Source organism: Saccharomycopsis crataegensis (assembly GCF_037102585.1).
Source record: "Saccharomycopsis crataegensis DNA, jcf7180000000073, whole genome shotgun sequence".
Lineage (NCBI taxonomy): Eukaryota > Fungi > Ascomycota > Saccharomycetes > Ascoideales > Saccharomycopsidaceae > Saccharomycopsis > Saccharomycopsis crataegensis.
Window position 1 is genome coordinate 2,191,664 of NW_027043820.1, and position 26,482 is coordinate 2,218,145.

Sequence of the window (26,482 nt, forward strand, 5' to 3'; positions counted from 1 at the left end):
AAAATTGTTTATTATGTTTGATATTTGAAAAGAATGGTGAAATACTTTATATGAGCAAAAGTATGATAATAATAATTTTTTGATAACGGCACCACCTCACGGTACGCGTCGCGTAATTTTTTTTTTTTTTTTTTTCTTTCCTATTTTTCAATTCTTTCTTCTTTTTCACCTGTGTCAGTTATTCTTTGAAGAGATAACCATAATCTTTTTAAATAATGAGTGCTGCTAAGATCGACCTCAAGTTTTCTGATAATGCTGATCAGAATGGCTTCTACAGGAAATACAAGAACCTCGATGATAAGCCATTACAAACCCTCAGAATCAGCGATCGTGGGGAATATTATACCGTATTGGGAGAAGATGATACCAGTTTAGTAGCGGAAATGATCTATAAGACCAGATCGGTGATCAAGGAAAATCAAAATATCCCGTATATTACCATCTCCCCACAAGTGTTCTCGTCGGTTGTCAAGAATTTTGTGATTGATCAAGGGTACAAGATCGAACTATACGATAAACAATGGCGGCTCCTCAAGAATATCAGCCCTGGTAATTTGCAAGATGTTGAAGAGTTGGTGAATTTGTCATCGGCAGATATGACCTCGAACCAAATGATGGGGGCCCTCAAATTCATGGATAAATCCGATGGGAAGTACATTGGTTTAGGGTACGTGGATAATAATTCCAAGATCCTTGGGTACGCCGAGTTCATTGATAATGATTTGTTTTCCAATTTAGAATCGACATTGATCCAATTGAATATCCGCGAAGTGTTGATTTCCGGATTGACCGACGAAAGTCTAAGAAAGGATCGGGTGTTGACGAAATTGGTGCAAGTGATCAACCGGTGTGAAATCACCATCAGTGATGTCAAGCCAAGCATTTTCAGCACCAAGGATATCGACCAGGATTTCAACAAGTTATTGACCGAAGAATCGTTTCTTGCATTTTCCACTCCCGAAGTGCAATCCAAAACTTTGGCCCTTAGTGGGGTGGCGGCGTTAGTGGCATATTTGAACCTTTTGAACGACGATACCGCGTTTGGCGCGTACCATTTAAACAATTACACATTGGGAAAGTACATGAAATTAGACTTGTCGGCAGTCAAAGCCCTTAATTTGTTCCCAACCGTGAGAGATCAAGGTTCGAAGTCTGGCAGTATCTTTGGGATTTTAAACCATTGTAAAAGTGCCGAAGGTACCAGGTTATTGAGTCAATGGATCAAACAACCATTGACCAATTTGGAAGATATCACAAAGAGACATTTGTTAGTGGGTTTCCTTATGGAGGATTCTCAAACTAGAAGTGCTATTCAACAAGATGTGTTATCGTTTGTTCCGGATATCAGAAGACTCACCAGAAAATTTGCCAAGGGTAAATCGACGTTGGAAGATGTGGTGAGAATTTACCAATTATTATTGAAACTTCCTGATTTATTGAATATTTTGGAAATGGGGTTTGAAAATTTGGATGATCAACGGTTCTCGTTCCTTAATGATGGTGAACTACCACAATTGAAAAAATTGGTTAGCGATGAGTGGCTCGAACCTTTAAAACAAACGGTTTCTTCATTATACAAATTGCAAGAATTGGTGGAAACCACCGTGGATTTAGACGCTCTTGATAATCATGAATATGTGATCAAGGCGGAATTCAACGAAGATTTGATGGAAATTAAAGAAAAACTCGACACTTTGCAAAACGAGATCACTCAGTGCCATGTTGATACCGCTGATCAATTGCAGAAAGAAGCAGATAAGAAATTGAAATTAGAAAACCACGCTACTCACGGGTGGTGTATGCGTCTTACCAGAAACGATGCTTCAGTGATTAGAGGATTACCAAAATATCACGAGTTACAAACCGTGAAAGCCGGGGTATTCTTCACTACTTCTCAATTGAAATCGGTGGCTGATCAATACACAAACTTACAAGGTGAATATAACCGCACCCAAACTGCGGTGGTCAGAGAAATCATTGAAATTTGCAGCACTTATTGTCCATTATTGGATAAACTTTCGGGCGAATTAGCTGAAATTGACGTGATTGTTGCCTTTGCCCACGTCTCATCGTATGCCCCAACCTCGTACATCAGACCGAAATTATATACTATGGATGACCCACAAGGAAAAACCATTGTCAAGGACGCCAGGCACCCATGTCTTGAAATGCAAGATGATATTTCGTTCATTGCCAACGATATTGATCTTGCAAAAAACCAATCTGAATTCTTGATCATCACTGGCCCAAACATGGGAGGGAAATCCACTTATATCAAAAGTGTGGGGATTATTAACTTGCTTGCACAAATTGGGTGTTATGTTCCAGCATCCGAAGCGGAAATTTGTTTAGTAGACGCGATCTTGGCCAGAGTTGGGGCAGGGGATTCTCAATTGAAAGGGATTTCCACTTTTATGGCGGAAATGTTGGAAATGTCGAGTATTTTGAAAAGTGCCACCGAACATTCTTTGATTATTATTGATGAATTGGGAAGAGGTACCAGCACTTACGATGGGTTTGGGCTTGCTTATTCAATTAGTGAGCACCTTGCCAAAGAAAAACATTGCTTCACATTATTCGCGACCCACTTCCACGAACTCACGGGATTATCAGAAAAAATCCCTACCGTGAAGAATTTACATGTGGTGGCCCATGTCAGTGAAGAAAAAGCCACTTCTGACGATATCACGTTGCTTTATAAAGTTGAACCGGGGATCTCTGACCAATCATTTGGGATCCACGTTGCCGAAGTGGTGCAGTTCCCTAAGAAGATCATTTCAATGTCGAAACGTAAGGCTTCGGAATTGGAGGATTTGGCAGGTAAAGCTGAAGGATCCGCAGAAGATCCGTACGTGGCGGATAAGAGAACAAAATGTAATCCGGAAGAAATCACTAAAGGGAGTCAGTTATTGAAAACCATTTTGAAAGAATGGAAAACTAAGGTGGATTTGAAGAAGATTAGTGAAACTGACGCCATAAAGGAATTAAATCTTTTGGTTAAGTCAACTTATGGAGATGAAGTGAAGCAGGATAAATTTCTACAAGAAGTGTTGGGATTATGAATATCGCTTTCACTTTTTTTTTTTATTTTTCTTCTACTTCTTTTTGCTTTGTTTTTTCTAAATCGTTTTTGTATTTCGCATTCTTTTAATCCAGGGGTTTTATTGTTATTCTTATGAACAGTAAGCAAAGTAGTAGGACAGCTTCTATTATCAAGGGGCTTGTAAAATATCATTATTGTACTCTAAATCATCAGCGAAGCTATAGCAATCATCAAGTGGGTGGGACTCTATGCCCTTGAAATAAAAAAAAAAAGAAAAAAAGTATGATGGATCCAACATTTTGGCGCGGTCAATGTGCACCGAACACACTTATAAAAATCCCCTCTCCCTCCCTGTATCATTTAAAAATATCTGGATAATTTATATTGAGTAAAGATATCTCTTAGCACTCCCAATTGTTCAAAAATAACTAATGAAAAAGTACTTTCAGAGCATCAACTCAACATCTTCCTCCTCATGTTATACTACCACGTGAGAAAAAATAAAATTGATTTCTGCAGATGGAAAAAAAAAAAAATTCTACATGGAAAGAAACTCTTCTCCCAATGAAATATTTGATTTAATCATCATGGCAAAAGGTAAAGGAAAGAATAAGGAGCGCGAGTCGTCGTCTCGTAGTGCCCATAATCCAAAACACTCTAAGAACAGTAATGGCCATAACTCTCGTAATGCAAAACACCACCATGTTTCCTCGGCCGCCAACACCATTACTTTCCCTACCAAGCTTGCAATGTGGGATTTCAACCATTGTGATCCAAAACGGTGTAGTGGGAAAAAACTTGAAAGGTTAGGGTTGATCCGTGACTTGAGAGTGGGACAAAAGTTCCAAGGGGTGGTGGTGACCCCGACGGGGCAGTCGGTGGTGTGTCCTAACGATCGGGAAATTGTCGAAGAGTTTGGAGTGGCGGTGGTGGAATGTTCATGGGCTCGTTTGGAAGAAATTCCATTTTCAAAGATTGGAGGCAGGAATGAGCGGTTGCTACCGTATTTAGTTGCCGCCAATACTGTGAATTATGGACGTCCGTGGAGATTGAATTGTGTTGAAGCGATAGCGGCATGTCTTGCAATTGTTGGGCATGAAGATTGGGCGTCACAATTGTTGTCACATTTCAGTTGGGGTCAAGGGTTTTTGGAAATTAATGCAGAAGTATTAGAGATTTATAGAGGTTGTACTGATTCCGCTAGCGTGAAGCAAGCAGAAGCCGATTGGTTGGCCAGAATTGATCAAGAACAAAAGGAGAGGAAAGAATGGAAGGATAAAGGAGATGTTGATTTGTTAGAGTTAGGAAGGGGTAATAGAATGATGCCTGTTGATAGTGATGAAGAGGATGAAGATGAAGAGGAGGACGAAGAGGAAGAGAATGTAGAATATGATAATTTGGGTAATGTTATAACCAAGAAGCCATTGCTCCCAGAGGATGAAGATGAAGATGAAGATGAAGATGAAGATGAAGATGAAGATGAAGATGAAGATGAAGATGAAGATGAAGATGAAGATGAAGATGAAGATGAAGATGATATACATGGAAATGTGATCTCTAAGAAACAAAATCCAACTTCTCTACAAGAGGCAATTGAAAAATTGAGTATATCTGCTTGAGTTATATATTGCCTGGGTTGAGATCTGTGTGTTGTTTTTATAGAATTAATTCTAGGATTTGGTGTCCGACATTGTATTATACTGGTACTTCTCTTTTTTAGTAAACGTTGCTAAGAATTGGTAAAACCTATGGAGTTTTTTCGATAAACATTAACTGTAGACTTCTTTGCACACAAATATTAATATATACGCGGTAATCTGACTCAAAAATTGCTATACTCCATGGATAATCGAAAAGCATGACCATCTTTTGGTGGCTTTCCCAACCCATTAATGAGTAGGCCTATCGTCAGGCTCGTAGGACTTCATTCTAGAGCAGGTTACTTATTTAAGGAGCTAGAATTCAGTGTATACTCAAAACCGTAGATAGAAGAAGATAGAAGTCAACGATGGATAATCAACCCTAAAAAGTCCCAGTAATTGTAGTATCTGATAATACGGCCGGCTGTACCTTCAATAACTTATCTGCTGATACAATATTCCTAGAAGAGTACCACAAGACAGCTCGGTTAGCGAACCTAATGTAGCTCAACAGTATTCGCTCTTGTTTTTGCACCGTTTTTCTTTTCAAAAAAAGTATATAATATCGCTCGATTTGTGACAATTGATACCTTTTTTTTTATCGAACTACTCTTTTTATTTATAATATATAACTTTTCGGCAAGAATTGTGGCCCCACCATATCTTACCATAGATAAAAATTTTGTTGCTTTCCAAGACTCAGATATTCTCAATAATTCTGTTAGTGTTCGAGTACCACAATTCCGATACCAGCCAGTGGGAGGATTTGATGATCCGATAAGATTTCCGCGTAATGAGCAAAATCAGATGATGCTAATCAATCCATAATTTCATAATGTTGCTTATATTTTGAAAACCCATTACATGGAGGCGGTGGATCAGGTCTTAATATTCTATTGTTTCGACGCCAATGGTATATTGAGAAATGACTGTGAATGATTTTATTAATTTAGACGAAACCTCAGTCAGATGTCTCATGTCTCACTAAGGATTAGGAATACCAAAAAACGTTAATCTCAATAGACACCATAAAAATTCACGTTGCTGATCACTTGGGCCTTAGGCTTGGGGAATTAATCAAGGCTTCGATTAAGAAAACTCGCTGTAGTAATAGTGCTTCTGAAACGTTAACACAACATATAATCCCCCCCTCCTCCCAAGAAATTTGAGTGGTCAAATACGGGATATTAATATCCTTCCGATACCAATATCAATAAATGAATTTAAAGCTACAAATAACAGAGAGTGTTCCTGATCTATTAGGCCATACGAATCCAAACAAGCCTGTTGCCCTACGCCAATTGGATAATCTAACTGACAATGAAATTAATGGTCTTTTAAGATTTTATAATATCCCATTTGCATGAAGGAGACATACAATGTTTACAAAGATCAGGAAGCTAAAGGCCACTTTAGGCATTAAGAAGTACTAAAGTACACCTCATTAACTGTTATTATTGCAACCAATTATTAAAACCGGAGAAGAAGCATATATAGGTCAATTGGATTTAGGCTGGGGTATGTATTAAACATATGTGTTATAATAAATATTATATATATTTCTGGGGTTTCTATCGAATGTGTATTCTTTTAGAAAGGACAATAAAGTGCCATGGCATGAATTATTTTCTTGCCACCGTTGCGGAGATTTGTGTGCATGAATTAAAACTGGAACCGGTAGTTGCATATTGCTTACAAAAGGGCTTTATGATCATGAAAGTAATGCGGTAAATTAAAAAATAAATTAAAAAAAATAATCGATAAGAGTCATAATAATGTAGTTTTTGTCATAATATATTGAATCAAAAGAAATGTCCGGGTTTTCGGGTGGCGATCAACCACCACTGCAGAGAAACAAATGAATACCGAATCTAATCTTCATCTTCAAATACTTCTCTTGCACTGTCGTTGACTTTCTGGAAGCGCATTTCCCTGACCATGGAGTTACTGCCTCTTCTGCTGCCTCCTTTATTGAGCAACTCTGGGGCTTCACCGGAGTCGATCAATTCGTTCAATTCGTCTTGTTCTGTGCCCCAGTTACCTTTACCAGCGCCGTTCTTCTTGACCTTGTTTGGGGCCTCGTTGAAGTTGCCGTTGTGGGTGAAGTACTTTTCTTCACTGTGGGACCATTTGTGGGTTCTTGTCATTGTTGTAGTAGTAATTGAGGAGTGTGCGAACGAATAAATATTGATGATAATAGAATAAATAAGATATGCACCATAAGAATTCTTTTGAAAAGAAACAGCAGGAAACATCGCCTTTATATATAATATCTATGTAGAGAAAGAGAGAGAGAGATCCCACCGATGAGATCATCCGCAAGAGCAATGCAGGGTGTCCAACCCCCTGTCACCACCCACCCCACAAACGAATAACGTCAAACACCGCCACCGGTCACTGCGGTGTGTGGTGCCACCCACCCACCCACCTACTGTGCTTATTGTACACACCAGCAAGAGCAAAAGCAAGAGCAAGAGCAAGGGAGGTCATGGTCATCCCCCCTGCTGTTTGTGTTTGTGTGGGTGTGGACTGACAAGTTATTACGCCGCCCCCCCTCTCACTGCCATGTAATTATCATCGCCACCCTGTATACCACTAACATTAACAATGCTCTCTCTCTATATATATATATAATATAACAACACTATGCTACATCTACCATTCCATATCCTACACACGCCGTAGCATATATGCCAACAACACTTAACCGCCTCATCGCCGCCCCCTCCCTCTGCTGTCAAATGGAAAAAATATATATTATGTGCCCTGGTGATGACCGATGAGCTTCTTTGTTGATCCCATCATTTTTTCTCCTTCGGTTGTTGTTCTGGCTTTCCCTGACAATCACCGATGTCGTAATATTGTCCCCTCCCAATGGGCTATGACTCACACAATAATCGCAATCCCCGAGTCTTCAAGTTTCAAGAGTTGGTGGACTTCTTCCACAGACTATCCTCAGTGAAAAGAGCAGATAATACCGGGTTCGACGAGTTTGGTAAAGCATCGGTCACCGAAAGACGTCGCATCATCATCAATGAATTCTTGGACAGCTGGAAAGTCTTTTACAAAGACAATGTTCCATTCTATACCATTCTCCGCATGATATTGCCTGATAGAGACCGCGGGAGGTCGTATCATGTCAAGGAAAAATCAATGAGCGTCATGGTTGCCAAAATGACAGGGCTCAGTAAAGACTCCGACGAATACAAAAGATTGTTCAATGGGGATTTGTTTTCAGGCCAAGCCAAACATGGCAAACTTCAAAAGATTGCGTCAATGATGGCGGATATCATTTCCATTAGACAACCAGACGTCAAAGGAGCAAAATATACCGTTCTTGAAATCGACGGAATTTTGAATCAATTAGATCAAAGAAACTCCCCAAGTCAGCAACAACAACAACAAAATACCCAGTCCCAATCAACTCAGAAGTTTCGAAGCCTGCAAGATCAGCAACGGCTCTTGTGGGAAGTGTTCTCCAATATGAATCACCAGGAATTGAAGTATATGATGTTGATTATTTTGAAATCAAGATTCAACGGTCATTCAGAAACCGCAATCTTAAGAGCCTGGCATCCTCAAGCTCCAGAATTTTTTTCCGTCACCAGCAGCTTAGAGGCAGTATGTAACAGACTCTTGGAATCAGTCAAACTATCCACCAAAGAATTGTCAGTGCAATTGATGCAACCGTTTGCTCCAATGTTGGCATCGCATCCAAAGTTATCTTATCAAAAAGTGGTTGAAAGCTATGAAAAATCATTTGACACTTACACAAAATACCTTCAAAAAATCGATTCTAATCGGCCATTGCCTGAGTTTGAAGGGTTTTATATCGAAGAGAAGCTCGATGGTGAGCGTTTACAGATCCATATGAGTAGAATTGAAGGGACTTCGGAATTTGAATTCAAGTTTTTCAGTAGAAGGGCCACAGATTATTCTTCTGATTATGGTACTTCCAATGATACTGGCTCATTGGCAAAATACTTCAAGAAAGTGATTGGTGAAAAGCATTTATCAGCTATCAAAAATCTTATCCTTGATGGAGAAGTTTTAAGTTATGATATGAAGAGAGATGTGGTTTTACCATTAGGTACATTGAAACCCACCAATATTGAAACCATTCATAATAGTGATACTTTCCGGCCGCTTTACGTGATATTTGACATTTTAATGATCAACGATAACCTTGTGTGCAATAAACCATTGAAGATTAGAAAAGATTTGCTTAAAAATTTAATCAAACCATTGCACGGTTACATTGAATTGGTTGACAGCCATGACGGGAGGACTGCTGAAGATATCCAACACGCATTACAAGAGGCGATCGAATCAAATTCTGAAGGGATTGTGTTGAAGGATAAGTACAAAAAATATGAAGTGGACGCCAGAAACGAGAGCTGGGTGAAAGTGAAACCAGAATATTTACAGGAATTCGGGGCAGATATGGATTTATGTATCATTGGTAAAATCCCCCAAATTAAAACCTCCTACGTGTGTGGACTACGAGTCGGTGAAGTTGACGAAATCAATGGTAATGTTTACGAGTCATTTTGCAGTATTGCCAATGGTATATCTTCTGCAGATTATGAAAAAATCGAATCTTTGACAGCGGGGTGTTGGAAAGAATATGAAAAAGAAGTTCCTCCAGAATCGTTACTCCAATTCGCCCTTCCATCAAAAAATGGTCCCGGTAGGGTTCCTAGGTTTTGGATTGACCCAAAGGATTCGGCGGTGCTTCAGATTAAAGCCAGAGATATTGAGTATGGATTGTACGGGAAACGTTATAAAGTAGGATCGACGGTGCTTTCCGGATATATGAAGGCCATCAGAACTGATAAAGATTGGAGATCATCAATGTCTTTAGAAGAGTTTTTGGCGTGGAAAGACCGGTATAAGACCCATGCGAGCAAAGCCAGTGATAAATTACATACGATTGAAGCTAAACGGGCCCGGAAAACTGCCAATAACCGAAAAAAGTTGAAGCTCGACGAGGATTATTTGAAATCCGTTAGTATGGACTCATTTCTTTTTGAAGATATGAAGTTTTACGTTTTAAGTGACTATAACTCCAGAGAAACTGGAAGAGTGGAAATTGACAAGATTCAAGAATTGATCAAGCAAAATGGAGGACAAATCTGCATTACCGAGCAGCCAGATCTATCAAAAGCAGATCGATTCATCCCATTAAGCTCTCGGAATACCCACATTACTAATAGTTTTTATAAACTTGGGTATGATATCATCAGTCCAAGCTGGGTGTTTGATTGTATTGATTCGCATCGGATTCTTCTCCTTGAGCCAAGACATTGTTTTAAAGTTTCGGAAGAAGTGTTGAGTAGTGCCGAAAAAAGAGTAGATAAATATGGAGATAGTTTTATTGGATTATTGACTAATAATCAATATAAGAAAGTATGTATTGCTGGTTTTTTTTTTTTTTTTTTTTTTTTATAATTAGGTGATCGGAATTACTAATTTAAACTAATAGCTTATTGATAATCTCGGACAACACCAGGTTGATGATTCCAAAATCACCATAGAATTCCAAGAGGAAACTGAACATATTGATATTGATGACAAATACCCGGGAGGTTTGCTTCATGATGTGATGGTTCACATTGTTCCGTTAGAGAAACTCCTCCCCACCGAAGAGATCAATTCATTTGAATTCTTAACTAATAATTTAGATTTGAGTTTGGAATGCCTTAAATTGAAATATTTCATGGATATATTTGAAGTTGATAAGATCAAGAGATCTATAAAATCTCACGGGGGAGGGTTTACAGAAGATATCGATACGGCAACTTTGATTGTTGTCCCACAGTATTTGAAGAAATATAATACTGATTTGAATCAGTTTAACGAGTTTAGGGAAGCCATTTTCGAAATTTATGAAAACAATTTGCAAGATGAGATAAAGAGAATACGGAAAGAGATTGCAAAGAGAATCACCCTTGTTGAGGGTGATATTTCGGGAAAAATTCCCAGGGTTGTTAATGAGAAGTACATTTCAAACTCCATTGAAGAAGAGTGTCTTCTTGATGCTGAACGTGAGTATTGTATTTCTATTTTCAATGGCTTTTTTTTTTCGATTTCTATAACCCTTTTTATCCAAGTATACTAACGAAAGTAATTATAGACAAACTATATCAAGTGGGAATGCCATAAAAAAAAGGTATCTACGAGATAGCTATGTAATATATTTATAATATTTATCAAATACTTATATAATTCATAATATATAAAGTATAATACGTATGTGAAACTTGTCTAAATTGTTGTGTAATTAGAGAGATTGATGTTAACATCGCAGGTTATGAGCTGCGAATCGTGTATTTTTCTGCTCTTCTCACTTGTTAAGTCGAAAATTTCACCACCATTTAACAAATCAAGCCTATTTGCATACCCCAGATCCGGCAAAACAATAACACCAATAATACTATTAATAGATATTATAAAATGTCCTTGGCGAATGTCATGAGGTCTCGTCGAGTCATTCAGAGACTTCTCCAGATATCCAGCCAAACAACCGTTAGGACTTTCCAACCGCATCCTTCAAGCCAATTATTACCATTGCCAATAGCATCACAGTCCAGTAGACAATATAGTCTTTTCACTAGATCGAAACCCCTGCCAAAGATTGAAATTTTCGAAGATGAGGCAACAACAACAACAACAACAACAACAACAGAAGTGAAAGGGAATGGAAGTATATTGGAACATCTTAATCATGAGCAGCAAGATATTGTGATGTTATTGAATCAAGCGTTGAGAAACGAAAAGAGTATCTCCCTTGAACATGTGAAATCGCTATTATTGCAGTTCATTGGCCTGTGCGCAGCTCTAAGTTCGAATGATGCTGGCAACAGAATGATCTTGTACGTGGTGGAGTATCTTAATAAACTAAAATACCAATTACCGATCCAGGACGGGAAAGCGGTGACACGGGATGACCCGGTGAAATTGAATGAGATTTTCAATGATGGTGAATTGTATCGATTATTAGCATGGATTCTGGAGGCATTGAACGACGATAAAGGACCATTGTTGAAATCGGTATACGAGGATAAAGTATCGAGATTGATAATTCCCGAATTGTTTATATGTTTGAAAGATAGTAAACGGTTGGCGATAGTCGAGCTAATGAAGGTATACGTTTATTTCAACAAGTTTTTACTATATCATAATTTCTACGACCAGTCGCTTCAATCGATGAAAGAATTCATGGAGCATCCTAATTCGTCAGCATTGAAACCCCAGCTATTGGAGTTATCGATGATTGATCTACGGAAGTTGGCGGTGCGTGATGTGAAGGTGGTATTTGGATTGTTTGAAATGTTCCAAGATGGAGGTAATGAAAGTTTAGTCAGAAAATGGATAGATTATTGCGTAGAATGCTATTCTATTGAAACTACCGAAAAGGCCAATGATTTGAGGTTCATGGAGCAGTTGGAGGACGCTTACATATTACAAAATTTCACCAAAGTAATAATCGGGTACAATTTGCAGCATACCAACGTATACCTTTTAGAAATCTTGAACAAGAATAATCTTGCCAAAGAATCCAAGCCGGTGTTACAAGAAATCTCCAAGTTTCTTAGGGAATCGGTGTTCGATAAACCAACCAATACTTTCTCGCTAGATGAATCATCCTTCAATAGTATATTGTCCAGCGCCCTTGCATTTAAAGACGAATTTTTAATTTGTGAGCCACTTATAAAATATTATACCGCTGCGAAAACTGATGAGGAAATTTCCAAGAAATCATGGGATTTGATTCTATCATGGGAAGTTTTTAAGTCTTCAGGGGATGATTTCACCTTGGATGCGGCGTTGACCGATCTCATCATAAGAATATCAAAAGTTGAAATTGCTCCCGTAGATAACGAAGTTAAAATGAAAGAAGTCGATGGGGAGCTTTATCTTGACTTGTCGGCAGCAGATAACATGGATGGAAATACTACTCGTTTCATCGATGTCGATACCGTGAATTGCCTTATTAGTACGGTGATTCTTGGTGGCCAGTCCATAAATTATGTGGAATCAATGATGGAATTTTTCCAAAACGGAATCCCCGAAGTCACCATCGAATTGAATGCCCGCTCTTATGGGTTATTAATGCAAATGGCCATAGAAAAAGATGACCCCACTGATTTGAACAAATGGTATCAAACAAGTATCAACAACGGGATTGAATGGTCACAAGAATTAAATGAAGCCAACGACAATATTTTATATAAAGCGGTCCAGTACACTTTTCGAAATAGCAATAACCATGAGGAATTAGGGGAAGCGTTCAAGTTTTTAAACAAAGTGAAGAATTTCGTAGAAACTGTTGATACCGATACCACCAACGAGATTCTCAAGAAATTTTTACAATTTGGGTACGTTGGCGACGCGTTGGAATTGCTCAATCGAGAGTTTATTTCCAATGAGGATAATTTCACCCATAAATATTTCGGGAAGGCCAATGAAGAAGATATTTTTGATTTGGAGAATGATTCGTTGAATTCTCGGAAGATCGATTTGAATAATGATTATTCGCACAAGATTTTCATCACCTTGAATGATTATTTTCTCCTGAGCACCGATTACGAGATTTGCTGGAGCATTTATGGTAATATCCACCGGTGTTTTATTAACGTGCCGTACGATACGTTCATGGCGGCCATGAGGAAATTTAACCAATTGAAACGTCCGGATGTGTCGTTATTGATTTTCCAACAAATGAAGAAAATGAATAGATTGTTTGGGTTGCCGCCGCCAAATCGGGACCACTACATCTATCTTTTCAATAGTTTTGGGGAAATGTGTTACGAAAAGGGGATCATTGAACTCCACGCGATGTTAAAGATGGATGTGGTGGTGGATACGAATATTTCGTTGAATAACTCGTTATTGAACGCCTATACCAATTTGCAAGATTTTATTAAAACTAGAGACTTGTTTGAACGGTTCTTGGCGATTCCTACCACCAGTAAGAACGCGATCAATTCCGATACTATCAACATCATGTTGAAGTCGTATACTTACGGGGGACTTGAGCCGGTGAACGCGTTTTGGAACAATTTGAGTCTGATCGATTACATTCCTAATGCATCGAATTATCGACAATTCATCATCAGTAACTGCTACCATCGCCAGTATGAACATGCCATTGATTTGATTGGAGAAATGGAATTCAATGGGATGCAGGTAACCGAGGAAGTGGTTAAGGATATGTATAACTGGACCGAAGATAAGCAGGATAAAGGAAAGATTAAACAATGGTTGTTGAGCAGCGAACACTCAGATTTGTGGGATAAGTTAGAAAATAAAGGGTTATTGATTCATGAGCCTACGGAAACTGAGACCCCAGAACAAAACTTAGATGTGATCTAGTTGAAGAAAAAAAAAAAAAGAAGAAACTCTAGAAGTAATTTTTTTTTTTTTCAAAGATATGATTTGTAATTATGTTGTGTAATATATTTTTGTACGTATGGATCATATTTACTTGTAAGCTGATTTACTAAGACCGACAAAATAAGATAATCTTAAAGCCTCTTTTTTAATTGTTATAGCATTTCCAAGTGAAGCTTCCTGTGTTTCAGAGTGGTTGTTTCATAACTATAAATAGGGTGTCGTTGTTGTTTGTATTTTTAGAAGCCATTATTTTGGGTGTGAGTGTAGGCATGTATGTATGTTGCCTCATTTTGGAGAGATCCTTAATTTTTTCATTTTTTTTTTCCTTTTAAGAAAACGTTCCATCACAGCGATGATCTTTGTTATTTTGCCAAAATGGATGGCTTTTCTTTGTTTCGGTGTTTGCTATTTTTATCACTGCTAGATCTTCCTGAATTTCCTCATCTGTTATAAATAAAGGAGGTTTTTCTGGTGATCTTCAAAGATGCTTTTGATGCTGCTGCAATCACAACCAAACCAACACCATAAAGATAAGATGAAGGGAAATAACCATTCACGGATAATCCATTGTACCGTTACTAATTCATTGGACAAAGGACCGACTGGTAAAATCATGTCCCGGCATTTAAAAGATATTTATTGTGTGCTACTTATCAACCTTAAACTACAAGAAAAATCTTCGATCCCACCACCCACCGCTTCAAAAATGAACAATTTCTTCTCCCTAAGAAAGCTTAATTACCCTTATTCTTTCTATCTACAAGATGCGATTGAGAAAATGCGTATTCTTAGAATTGAGATCCCCAGATCCGGGTTCCAAAAATCGTATTCCTACAGCATCAAGGACGATCTAGCCCTTGAATTGATGCATTGTTTCTTCGAAGCGAAGTTTCTTCATTATCCTGGGGATAGAACTAGAAAGCTTCCAAAATATGATATTCCCCTCCAACCCACTCCCAAAGGGGTGGCGATCCTTCATCAGTTTGTTAAGAAGAATGGTCTTAACAAAGCGTTGTTCCCGCAGATTTTACGCTCGAATTTCAATTCCATGGATCTATTCAATCTAGAAAAAAGTATTAAAACCGATAAGATCTACTTATCGGATTCGTTTGTCGAATTATTGTTTATCAAATGTATGGGGGCCCGGCCAAATGTCTGGAGCACCAATAATGCTGTCGATGCCATTCCTCGTTCCATCATCGAGAACTTGGAAAACAGTGATCCTGAGAATGAAGAAACTAGTATTTTCAACTTCGATAAATTTTCATTCGAGGATCTAATCGTATATGATGAGAAGGAACCCTTGCTTAACCACAATAGCCATCAACCACAAGATGAGGATTTAGTGGGCAGTTCCGAATCCCGGAAATTGTTCAAGCTATCCAATAGACCGAGGCTGCATCTTGCGCCACAATCTTCTGACAGCGAATCCAGCACGATTTCTCCATTTACTCATAAGTTCTTCACCAACCCTGAATCGGATGCCCATACTCAGTACTATGTTTCTAACAAAGGGGTCCGGTTATTCAAGGATAAAAAAATTGGCGATGCTGTGCAATCGATTGATTATTGTTTCAGCGGGAAAGCCCTTTGTCAGTGGATTATGGACTGTTGTGATGTTTTGTACATTCAAGAAGCTTGTTTATTAGGGCAATTTTTCATGAAACTCAAGCTAATCGAGCCGTTGAATCTGCTTACCCAATATCCAGACCGGTTTAAAATCGGTCGTCTGTATCTTTATAAATTGACATCGAATGGCAGAGAGAAATGTCACTGGGATAAGAGTAATGAGGAAATCGTGAGAAATATTAAACGGATTGGGGCAGAAACCAGAAGAGGATCCATGACCTCGATCAATATGGAGTACATGCAATCCAATGAATCGGTGAATGATGATGATGATGATGATAGTTGTTCTTCAGTTGAGAAACTCAATCAAATGATCATTAACAAGATCCCACAGAAAAAAATCATTCTCCGAGATGTTTTGAATGATGCAGGGCTAAGATACTTATTCAGATGTCATTTAGAAAACGAGTATTGTGTGGAGAATTACGATGCTTATCATTTATTACAGGCTTTCAGAAGGGATATGAAAGTTTTGAGGAAGAAATTACACAAAAATAAATCAATGCTTCAAAACAAGCAATATCTCCTCCATACTATTCCTTCCAATATTGATATTGACCAACACCAACAACGTGCTATGAAGAAGCTGATTCGTGGGTGTATCAAACACGCTAATGATTGTTTGGCCAACGCTTACAATATCTTTGGATCATACCTTGTGAGTGGGGCCATCAACGAGGTCAATATCAATTATAATGTCAAAACCCAAATCACTAACGTCATGACCCATCCAAAATCCCCGGTATCGACGGCGTTTTTCACTCCAGCCAGCACCAAATTTTTACTCCAAGGTCTTGAAACTGATTCCATGGTGAGTGTGGAAATTTCTAGTAATGTGGAAGACGATATGGTATTATCGAATGTTAAATCATTATCCAATGGAGAAAATGACAGTGGTGCAATGATATTGGGAGCCAGTATCGAAGATAATGATAGTTTAAGTGATGATCAGTCCACGGTGCTTGCGTCTCCAACTTTAATCAACCATAATATTTTATCCACTACTGATGTCCCCAATGAAGAAATATTTAGCAGTAGCTTGTTTGTGTTGAATAGGATTTATTTATTATTTGATAAAGTGGCCAAAGATTTGTACGTGTTGATGGAAAATGATTCATTACAGAAATTCATCGAGTCGGATATTTATAAACAGTCATCGGAAAAGATGAAAGTTTTCCAAGTTAGAGGCCATTAAGTTTCTTAGAAGGAAGAATTGATGGCTTCAAAGATATCGTGTTATATATTTGTATATTATTTCATTTTATGTCTGTTATATTTCTATTCAAGAAGGGGAGCCTTGTGTAAAATCTATCTAAAACTATAATATCGAACCAAGATGCTCGTATTTTGATATTTTGAATCAACTTCCATCATTTGTAGGAATGATACACCTTCTAGATATTATAGCCATTTCCATCGTTCCAACGGAAAGGATAATACAAGGATGCATGTCCCAGTAGCAAATCATATAGTCTACAAATAACAATACTTCAACAAAAGAACACAAATTTATTAAAGATATTACAGAGCTTTTTTTACTTTTTCTTCTTTTTTTAATTTTTTTTTTATTATTACTATTATTATATTTTTGTAGAAGAGAAAATTTAGGCTTCCAAAACACGACCCTTCTTGATGGTGGCCCAACCAATCAAACGCCAGTGCTTGTCGATTCTTCTAGATAACGCAATCTTTTCATTAACTTCGGTACAAGCTGGGGAACCCAATTGTAATCTTGCCATATCAGCCTTGACCGCAGAAACTCTGGCACCAATGGCACTGGAACCAATGTTGACCATGAGCAATTCATCAACATCCAACTTTCTAACCTTGGCTTGCTTGGAACCTTCGGCCTTGACCCCCAACAATCTTCTCAACAAAAAGTAGTTGATTTCAATATCGACATAAGTGGAAGGCAAGTGACCCTTGGCCCCGACGATTTGCCCCAAAAGTCTATCGGCTCTACATAACGCAGGATCAATTTTGGTACCGACACCAATCAACCCACCAGGCACCGCGAATTTAAGAGAATTGTCTTCGGCATTCAAAGAAACAATCTTGGAAAAAATTGGTTTACATTTGATGGCACCGTTATCTTCCTTAGACACCAAACCTGGTCTAATTTCAATTTCGTCACCCAACTTGAAAACCCCTGACAAAATCGACCCACCAGCAACACCACCCTTTAATTCGTCCACTTCAGAACCTGGCTTGTTGACATCAAAAGATCTAATAACCATAAGACGTGGGGAAGTGGTGAGATCTCTAACTGGCACAGGAATCGACTTTACTATGAATTCATTGACGGCGTCAATATTATATTTCAATTGGGCAGAAATTGGAACAATTGGGGCACCATCGGCAACAGTACCTCTAATGAACTTCTTGATAGATTTTTGATGCTCAAGTGCCGCGTCTTGTCTCATCAAATCCACCTTATTTTGCAAAATGATAATGTGTTTCAACTTCATGATTTCAATGGCGGCCAAATGTTCAGAAGTTTGGGGTTGTGGACAAGATTCATTACCGGCAATCAACAAGAGAGCAGCATCCATAACCGCGGCCCCTGACAACATAGTACTCATCAAAATATCGTGCCCTGGACAATCGACAAACGACACATGTCTGACCAAGTTATAACGACCGTCACAATTTTGACATTTTGGATGTATTTCCTTATCCGAAGAGAAAGATCTGTAACAATCTGGTTCTGGACAGTTTTCACACTTGTAGATCTTGGCGTTGGCGTAACCCAACTTGATGGTGATATTTCTTTCCAATTCGTTCTTGAATCTGACGGTATTCTTAGAGGAAATCGCCTTTACAACGGTGGACTTCCCGTGGGCGACATGACCAATGGTACCAATGTTGATGGTGGCTTGTCTATTGATAATTTCTGGGGATGACGCAGTCAATTGGGTGAAGTCTGGTTCGTCTGGTTGTTCTGGCAATCCACCACCTTCTTCAAATTCTTTTCTGGCACGTTCTTTTTCTTCTTCTTCAGTGCTGATGCCCGAAAACGCTGGTTTTTCGTCAGACACCGGTTCTTGAGGAACTTCTTCTATGATTTCTTCAGGTTCAGGAACATTTTCCTCAGGTTGGCCACCAATGTTGATCACCAAATCTGGAGTGGCATTTTGTAAATCGTCAGACATGATGATGTATGTATCGATATTAATAAAATCAAATGAAAAAATGGAAGTGATCCAACTATAGTACAATGAGTAATATTAAAAACCGATATAACGGGAAATTATACGATCCAAGAGAAAGGTAATATTCAAATTATTTGACAATAACACTCTATAACGTCAAAATGACTGAATTTTTTTTTTTTTTTTCTCTTCACTTTGATTTCTTTGATTTTTCCACCACACAAAAAAAAAATTTTTAATGAGCGAGGCAAAACCAACGCGTTGCCCGGAGAGATGGTAAGAGCTGGAGGCCGGGTGATGCACTCTCCATGGACGGACTCTTATCTTTCACGGCGCTATTTTAATGGTTAACTATTTGCAATAAATATCATGTTTATTGGCTAGTTATTATTCGCAATATTGTTTAATAGTTCCAGTAGTTTAGCAGTCCAACAATAAACAACTAAAGAGATATCAACCATAACATAAAGAATCTTTATTGTGTTAAAAAACTATAATTATACAATGCAATATTTAACAAAATAAAAAAGACCTCCCCTAATTCAATTACGGGCTCTCTTACCACCACCACCTTCTTGTGACATTCCTCTTTTACCGTTCTTGGCAAAATATTCCTTCTTTCTCTCTCTAACCTTCTCAGCCTTTTCTTTCTCGGCCTTCTGTAACTTCTTGATTCTCACTTGATTCTTCTCATCCTTCTTGGCTCTCTTCTTAGAATCCTTTTCCTTCTTGAGGGTATTCAATTGTTGCACCAAAGTTCTCGTTTTCTTTTCCTCACCATTGAGAATCACCGCTCTCTTTTGAAGATAAGTCTTTTTCTTTTGTGGCTTCATTTGTGAGATTTGGGATTTGAATGGCAAGTCACTTTGCACAGCCTTAGGAACGTGTAATGGATTAAACTTGACCTTCTTTCTTTCAATCTTACCATAAGCACTGTTGGCATTAGCTGGGGTCATCAACCCTTTTTCGGCTCTGATTCTCCCAGTAATACGCATCCCTTTCCATTCATTCTTGTCCTTCAAGGCAAGCGAGGTGACAGGATTATAGAATTTCTTAGGTTTGACAGGGTACCAAGTCTTGAGGAAGACAATGTCACTTAATACCACACGATCCTCAAATGTCGCACGATAATGTCCCTCGGATGACGTTAACGCTCTCTTGATTTCACCGCGGATCCCACTGACGGTCTTGATAGCCGCCCCTTCGAATTTCACAACTTCCATGGCTGTAGAAAACATATCCTTGATGAAAGCGGTATTTTTGAAGATCTTGTATGGATACCCAACAAGTTTCAATTTTTTGACAATCTCTACACTACTATTGACTTCTTCAACCACCCCTGAAGCAGCGATACGGAACCCAGTACCGGTATCACTGTCAGCAACAACCTGAGAGGCACAGAAGGTGGTGTTTGGGGTGACCAAAGGACCATAGAATGTGGCTTGACAATAAGCATGCTCTGGAGTATATTTCAACATTCTAGTACGCGTTCTAGAATCGGAAGTGGTGTAGATTGGTAAAGTTTGGAATCTTCTCCAACCAAGCGATAAAATGATCGGATCGTTCGATTTAAGAATCTTCTTGTGCCAACGATGTTTTCTAACACGGACACTCAACATCCCAAAGTCCATTTCGGTTGACAAGAGCCCACCAAGAATAACTGGGTAACATGGATCGAAATTCTCCATGAATTCACATGGTAATGAATGGAAGGTGATCTTCACATAAGTCCCTGCCTTATAACCATCCATCTTGATACGAGTCTCCTCATCAATTTTTTCAAGTTCAAGTTTGTTGATTTCTAATTGTTTGGACATTTTAGCCTTTTGGAATTCATACCATGATTCATATTCATTGAGTTCTTCCTTTTCTTTATATTTGCCACCAAATTCATCATCTTCTGCTTCAAATTGTAATCGAAGCTGTTCCTTCTTTTTAGCAAGACGGGAACGACGTTCTTGAACGCTAAGCTTTTGTTCATCGGATTCCTCTGGAGCATCATAATCACCCTTGGATTCCTCGGCGTCAAAATCGGCAAAATCATCGTCTTTTTCGGTAACTTTTTGATTGTCTTCGTCGCTTTCTTCTTCACTTTCTTCACCATCCACTTGTTTGAGTCTTTCACGAGGTGATAAGAAGAAATATTTCTTTTTCAACTTTGCAAAATTCTCTTCAGCCATGTCCCACTTCTTGGTTAATTCATCCACAGAAGCAAATGAAGGTTTTGAACGATCGATATTATCTTCCACCATTACGGTCTCCTTCTTGGCGAAGAAATCTTCTTCATCATCTTCGTCTTGACTTTCTGGTTCTTCTTCGGAAAATTCACCTTTCCATTTCTCAATGGCTTCTTCTGGGGAGACTTCATCATCGTATAGAAGCTTATTGATATCGTATCTTTTTTTGCCTAAGACACCTTGTAACTTAGCCCCAGTGGCACGCCAATCAGAGAATTTATCATCTTCATCGTCACTCAAGTTAAATTCTGTATCTTCTTGCAATTCAAACTGATCAGTACCATTTTCTGGTTTAGAAGATCTCAACTTATTGATTTTACGTAAGGAGGAACGACCAATGTTGCCACGTTCATTCTCATCTTCTGATAATTCACCCTCGAAATCTGAGAGTAAATCTTCATCATCGTCAACTTCTTCATTATCTTCCTCTTTATCAGAATTATCAGCACCATGAAGCACTTCACCCCCTTCGAATAATTGTAACCCAAATCCAGACGATTTTTGTTCAGTAGTATCATCATTGGATTTTTTGGCCACCAATTCACCAATCAACTTAGTTTCTAATTCTTTATCCTTGGAATCATCAACCAATTTCCCTTCACCATGATGTTTCATACCAACATCAATATAAACTGCATCCTTATCAATTAAAACCCCGCCAACATCAGACATTGGAGCATAAATGATTTTCTGTTTTTCTTCAAGTCTCTTACGTCTATGTTTTCTTGGGGCCACGGCTTCTCCATTAGCAGTAGCTATTTTGGCTTGCTCAATTTCGTATTCAGTAATCTTCTGCTCCATGTATGGAGTTGGCACTGGGTCAGGAAGCTTCTCAACTTTGGAAAGTTTATAATCACCAAGCCCGGCAATGTGCACAGTCGAGTCTTCTTTAAGATTCGAACCATGAACGTAACCGTATACTGCGATTTTCCGATCGATCTTGGTATTGGCAGCAATGTCTTGAGGAGGGGTCAAATCGGTAATTCTATCAACAAGCAAATATGGATGATCATTACGCCATTTTAAAGGACGGAATTTCATGACTGAGATGAACCTAGATAAATTGAGGATTTCACGATCCGGATAACGACCATTGATCACCCCGGAGAGGTAGAAAAGCTTGGCACCTTTGTAAACTTCTGTCCAGAAACGATGTTTGAGTAATTTCTTTTGAGCACGGAGTGCTGATTGGGTCTTGAATAAATCACAATGGGTGACACACCCAATGACTTTTGGCATCCCGTGATGTTGGGCAAGATTGAGGAATTCAAAAGTTTCCATTTCGAGACCATAATTCCCGTCAATCATAAGAAGGACCAAATCAACAATCTTTGCGGCGTCAGTCATACTGTTTAAATCAGGTTTGACCTCAATCACCGTTATACGACGACGTTTACCAGACACCATGGTTATCGGACCTTTGATTTCGGAGATCGAGGTTTTTGTGAATCTTTTAACCAAAGACTTCACAAGGGTAGATTTCCCAACACCAGATGGACCGACGACCCCAACAATCACTGGAGGTTCCTCATCATCAGGAAGCCTATTGACCATTGGCACATGGTACTTCTTTTCGGTGACGTCTGCGGACCTTTGGATCCCTTTTAGCATTTTCCCTGGGGCGGACACGGCGAATGCCTTAGGGTTAGACCCCGAGGCTTTCATCCTGTCCTTGGCGGACTTTCTGGACGTGCTCCTATGAGGTTTATTCTGGGCAGAGTCCATTAATTGATGATGGATGGTATCCTTTGTATTATGAGGGCGCTTATTTCTATGAAAATTTTAGTAGGAGAGATGAGAAAATTTTTTTTTTTTTTTTTTTCCTATTCTGGGGGGCTGCGTAACCAATGAGATGGCCCACTGTAACGGTATATGCACCGTCTGGCGGGATGGGAGAATGAACAGGTGTTTGGGTGTGCATGTTGCGACTAGACAGAGGTGTGTGGGTGTTCCAACTTTTCCGGCAGAAGAAAAATTTTTCTTCCATTTTCTGCACTGTGATGCAGTAATCATGTCGTATATACACTATCATACAGAGTGCCGCGCGGAGGCGGCCTGCAATTGGCTGGATTAGCTGCTGGGCACAACAACCTTCACAAGAATTTCCTCTCTTCACATCTTGTTCAGATATATATAACATCATGATATAACGTGATAGACATCATATATAGAGGCTAGTTCACCACTCTCTTCGGTATACTCCACTCAATATTGATAATTATCATCGTTGTTGTTGTCCCTTTTTTTGGTCCTTCTAATTTATGTGTCATCCCCACATACTAATATCAGTCTAATAATATCTCCACAACATGTCACTTCTACGAGGTCAGATTTCCCACGCAATTCTAGCAAAAAGAGAAGACTCCCCACTATGGACCGCCAAATACGACTTGGGTATCACCGGCTTCATCATCACAGCCTCTGCCATGCTTATCCTCATGATCACTGGTCTTGGGCTCCTTTACTCTGGTCTTGTGCGTCGTAAAAACGGGTTGTCCCTCTTCTTCATTTGTATTGCTAGTTCCTTTGTCGTCACTTTCCAATGGTATTTCTGGGGTTATTCGCTAGCATTTTCATCCACCGCAACCAATGGGTTCATTGGTAACCTCGATTCTTTCGGGTTTAAGAACTTGTTTGAGGCAAGAACTGAGAATGCTGAATATCCAGAACTCTTATTTGCAATCTTTGAAGGGTTTTTCGCCGCGGTTGCCTGCGTCATCACCGTTGGTGCTATTGCCGAACGTGGGAGAATCTTCCCTTCTTTGATTTTCAGCTTTGTTTGGGCCACGGTTGTGTATTGTCCAATAGCTTGCTGGGTCTGGAACACTAATGGTTGGGCATACAAGTACAATGTTCTCGATTACGCCGGCGGTGGGGCGGTGGAAATTGCTTCTGGGTTTTCTGGGTTTGCTTATTCCATCGTTCTTAAATCAAGAGACTTTACAGAACCGGTCCAAAACTTCCGTCCTCATAATAATTCTCTTATCGCGTTGTCCGGGATGTTACTTTGGTGCTCATGGTGTTTTTTCAACGCCGGTACCGCCCTTGCTCCAAACATGAGAGCTATCGTGGCCCTCATTAATACCAATCTTAGTGGGGTTGTCGGGGCGTTAACTTGGTGTTTTCTTGATTGGAGAATTGAAAGAAAATTCTCACTTATTGGTCTTACCTCTGGCCTCATTTGTGGGTTGGTTGCCGCTACTCCATCATCGGCATTTATTCCACCGTGGGCTTCAGTAATTCAAGGTATTGTTTCCGCCGTGGTTTGTAACTTTGCCACTGGTCTTAAGTATCTTATTGGAGTTGATGATGCCCTTGATATTTTGGCAGAACACGGTCTAGCAGGGGTTATTGGTTTATTATTCAATGCAATCTTTGCTGCCGATTACATTATCACTCTTGATGGTGTCACCGAACACGGTGGTGGTTGGATCACCCATAACTACAAGCAATTATATATCCAGGTGGCGTTCATTTGTGCTGCTGCAGGATACTCTTTTGTGGTTTCATTGATAATTTGCTACGTGATAGATATCATCCCTGGTTGTAAATTAAGAGCCTCTAAAGATGGAGAAATGACAGGTATGGACGAAGACCAATTAGGTGAATTTGCTTATGATTATGTTGAAATAAGAAGAGAGTTTTACGATTGGAATAATACTTTGGGCGGACTGTCGCCTGCACCAGAGCCTGAGACAGTTCCAGAACCCAAAGATGGCGATCTTACAAATGCTGGCACAAGTATCGATGAAAGAGAGAAATCAAGCCAAGGTGAATCCTCTGTTGATAAAGAGAAACAAGGCCCAGTAGCTCAGTGAAAAAAAAAACAACAACAACAAAAAAACAACAACAAAAAAAGATCCTAGCCATGGGCCACTAAGCCTTTCTATCTTTATCTATCGTTGCGACTCAAAAACAAAAAAATATTCACTTCCATATCTCAACATTTTATGATTCCTTAATTTGTTATTCTGTTTTGTTTGTCTTTTTGGTGTGTTCTTATTGAAAACTTCAAATTAGGGAATTAAGAAAAATTGACAATAAGCATCGAGTCTCTTGTGCTCTGCTTTTTCTTATTAATCTCAACAGAAATACCATTTTATTTAAGATTTCCAACTTTTTTAATCTTCGATTATATTCATTCATTGATCACCTTTTGGTCTTTTCATTTTTCATTTTTTTTTTTTTTGGTGTTCTTCATTTTTTCTTTCTTTTATTTATTTGCATGGTTTTATTTTTGCTATTACTATTTGATTTATGTTTACGGTGGATATTTTTATATCTCATCTTTTTTTCCCCTCTTCTCCCTAGTTCAGATCTGTTCTTTGTTAGATGAGATTTCCAATTTGTATTGATGCAAATTGCAATTCTAGACTACCTTTCAACCTTTTAGATATGCTCTATGAGCAATTGAAAATAATTTCATTCATAGCTGACCATTGTAAACACTATCTAAGCTATTAGATTTTCTGACAGATCAAACCGTGGAAATAATTTGTTATATCTGAATTTCCCGCAGTAATAACCTTTCCATATTTATTTCACTGTGAATTTTACTACAAAGTTAAACGTATACATTAAAAAACATAATACAAGAACCAGGAGAATATTTATTATACAATTACTGAACTTAATATTTGGCTGGCAACACTTCGGCAAGGAATTGAAACACGGTTTGCATTTCCGGAGCACAAGTAGTATGTGGCATGCCCTCGTATGAGGTAAAGTTTAATTTGGAGAATCCCAAATTCTTGAAAAATTCATAGGTCCTCTTACCTATACTATAAGGAATCACCGGGTCAGCAGTCCCATGGAATTGTAATATTGGGGTATTCTTATTAACCTCGGTGACCTTCTTTTGGATATCATTTGGTATCCCACAGAACCCCGACAACACCACAGTTCCGGCCAATGGATAATTAGTGATGGCGGTGGTAGACAAGGAAATGGCAGCACCTTGGGAGAATCCTCCAATCACTACTCTATTTGATGGGATCCCGGCATCGACTTCCTGTTTGATGAAACCATTAACCAATTCTTCACAAGCGTACAAAAACCCAGAAACGTCTTGTTTTGTATCTGGTCTGGCTCCCAATTCGTAGATATCGAACCAAGCAGGCATCTTGTAACCTCCTTGGAAACTAATTGGCTTTACTGGGGCGTTAGGGAACACAAACTTGATGTGCTTGTACTGGTCTAATTTGTGCAACGAGATGGCGATATCAGCAAATGATTGACCACGATCGCCTAGACCATGGAAGAAAATGAAAGTAGCAGTAGCCTTGTTGCCAGCTGGTGGAGGAAATACCACGGCTTTTGGTAATTTAGAAATGGCAGACATTTGGGATGAAAAAGAAGAAGATGATGATGATTTATTAGCTA

At 38.9% G+C, this 26,482-nt stretch overlaps 10 protein-coding genes across 10 annotated transcripts; 6 read left to right on the plus strand and 4 right to left on the minus strand. All coding sequences in view use genetic code 12, as the record gives it.

The window, feature by feature from the left end:
* Positions 1 to 215: 215 nt before the first annotated feature.
* Positions 216 to 3,062, plus strand: MSH2 (mismatch repair ATPase MSH2; the record flags this gene model as incomplete). The annotated part of the gene is made up of 1 exon (XM_064995308.1): positions 216 to 3,062. The coding sequence occupies one exon, from the start codon at positions 216 to 218 to the stop codon at positions 3,060 to 3,062; it is 2,847 nt and encodes a 948-aa protein (XP_064851380.1).
* A 523-nt stretch (positions 3,063 to 3,585) lies between these two features.
* On the plus strand, positions 3,586 to 4,662 carry TSR3 (ribosome biogenesis protein TSR3; the record flags this gene model as incomplete). The annotated part of the gene is made up of 1 exon (XM_064995309.1): positions 3,586 to 4,662. The coding sequence occupies one exon, from the start codon at positions 3,586 to 3,588 to the stop codon at positions 4,660 to 4,662; it is 1,077 nt and encodes a 358-aa protein (XP_064851381.1).
* Positions 4,663 to 6,554: 1,892 nt separating this feature from the next.
* DASC09_017070 (Tma10 protein) lies at positions 6,555 to 6,938 on the minus strand (the record flags this gene model as incomplete). The annotated part of the gene is made up of 1 exon (XM_064995310.1): positions 6,555 to 6,938. One exon carries the CDS (start codon positions 6,936 to 6,938, stop codon positions 6,555 to 6,557), a length of 384 nt encoding a protein of 127 aa, XP_064851382.1.
* A 619-nt stretch (positions 6,939 to 7,557) lies between these two features.
* Positions 7,558 to 10,848, plus strand: DNL4 (DNA ligase (ATP) DNL4; the record flags this gene model as incomplete). Its single annotated transcript, XM_064995311.1, has 3 exons — positions 7,558 to 10,092; positions 10,169 to 10,730; positions 10,820 to 10,848. The coding sequence occupies 3 exons, from the start codon at positions 7,558 to 7,560 to the stop codon at positions 10,846 to 10,848; spliced, it is 3,126 nt and encodes a 1,041-aa protein (XP_064851383.1).
* Positions 10,849 to 11,139: 291 nt separating this feature from the next.
* On the plus strand, positions 11,140 to 14,061 carry DASC09_017090 (uncharacterized protein; the record flags this gene model as incomplete). Its single annotated transcript, XM_064995312.1, has 1 exon — positions 11,140 to 14,061. The coding sequence occupies one exon, from the start codon at positions 11,140 to 11,142 to the stop codon at positions 14,059 to 14,061; it is 2,922 nt and encodes a 973-aa protein (XP_064851384.1).
* A 505-nt stretch (positions 14,062 to 14,566) lies between these two features.
* SST2 (GTPase-activating protein SST2) lies at positions 14,567 to 16,906 on the plus strand (the record flags this gene model as incomplete). Its single annotated transcript, XM_064995313.1, has 1 exon — positions 14,567 to 16,906. One exon carries the CDS (start codon positions 14,567 to 14,569, stop codon positions 16,904 to 16,906), a length of 2,340 nt encoding a protein of 779 aa, XP_064851385.1.
* Positions 16,907 to 17,315: 409 nt separating this feature from the next.
* On the minus strand, positions 17,316 to 18,863 carry GCD11 (translation initiation factor eIF2 subunit gamma; the record flags this gene model as incomplete). The annotated part of the gene is made up of 1 exon (XM_064995314.1): positions 17,316 to 18,863. One exon carries the CDS (start codon positions 18,861 to 18,863, stop codon positions 17,316 to 17,318), a length of 1,548 nt encoding a protein of 515 aa, XP_064851386.1.
* Positions 18,864 to 19,405: 542 nt separating this feature from the next.
* On the minus strand, positions 19,406 to 22,825 carry BMS1 (GTPase BMS1; the record flags this gene model as incomplete). The annotated part of the gene is made up of 1 exon (XM_064995315.1): positions 19,406 to 22,825. One exon carries the CDS (start codon positions 22,823 to 22,825, stop codon positions 19,406 to 19,408), a length of 3,420 nt encoding a protein of 1,139 aa, XP_064851387.1.
* Positions 22,826 to 23,409: 584 nt separating this feature from the next.
* DASC09_017130 (ammonium transporter) lies at positions 23,410 to 24,918 on the plus strand (the record flags this gene model as incomplete). Its single annotated transcript, XM_064995316.1, has 1 exon — positions 23,410 to 24,918. The coding sequence occupies one exon, from the start codon at positions 23,410 to 23,412 to the stop codon at positions 24,916 to 24,918; it is 1,509 nt and encodes a 502-aa protein (XP_064851388.1).
* An 812-nt stretch (positions 24,919 to 25,730) lies between these two features.
* Positions 25,731 to 26,441, minus strand: TML25 (palmitoyl-(protein) hydrolase; the record flags this gene model as incomplete). The annotated part of the gene is made up of 1 exon (XM_064995317.1): positions 25,731 to 26,441. One exon carries the CDS (start codon positions 26,439 to 26,441, stop codon positions 25,731 to 25,733), a length of 711 nt encoding a protein of 236 aa, XP_064851389.1.
* Between the last annotated feature and the right edge of the window lie 41 nt (positions 26,442 to 26,482).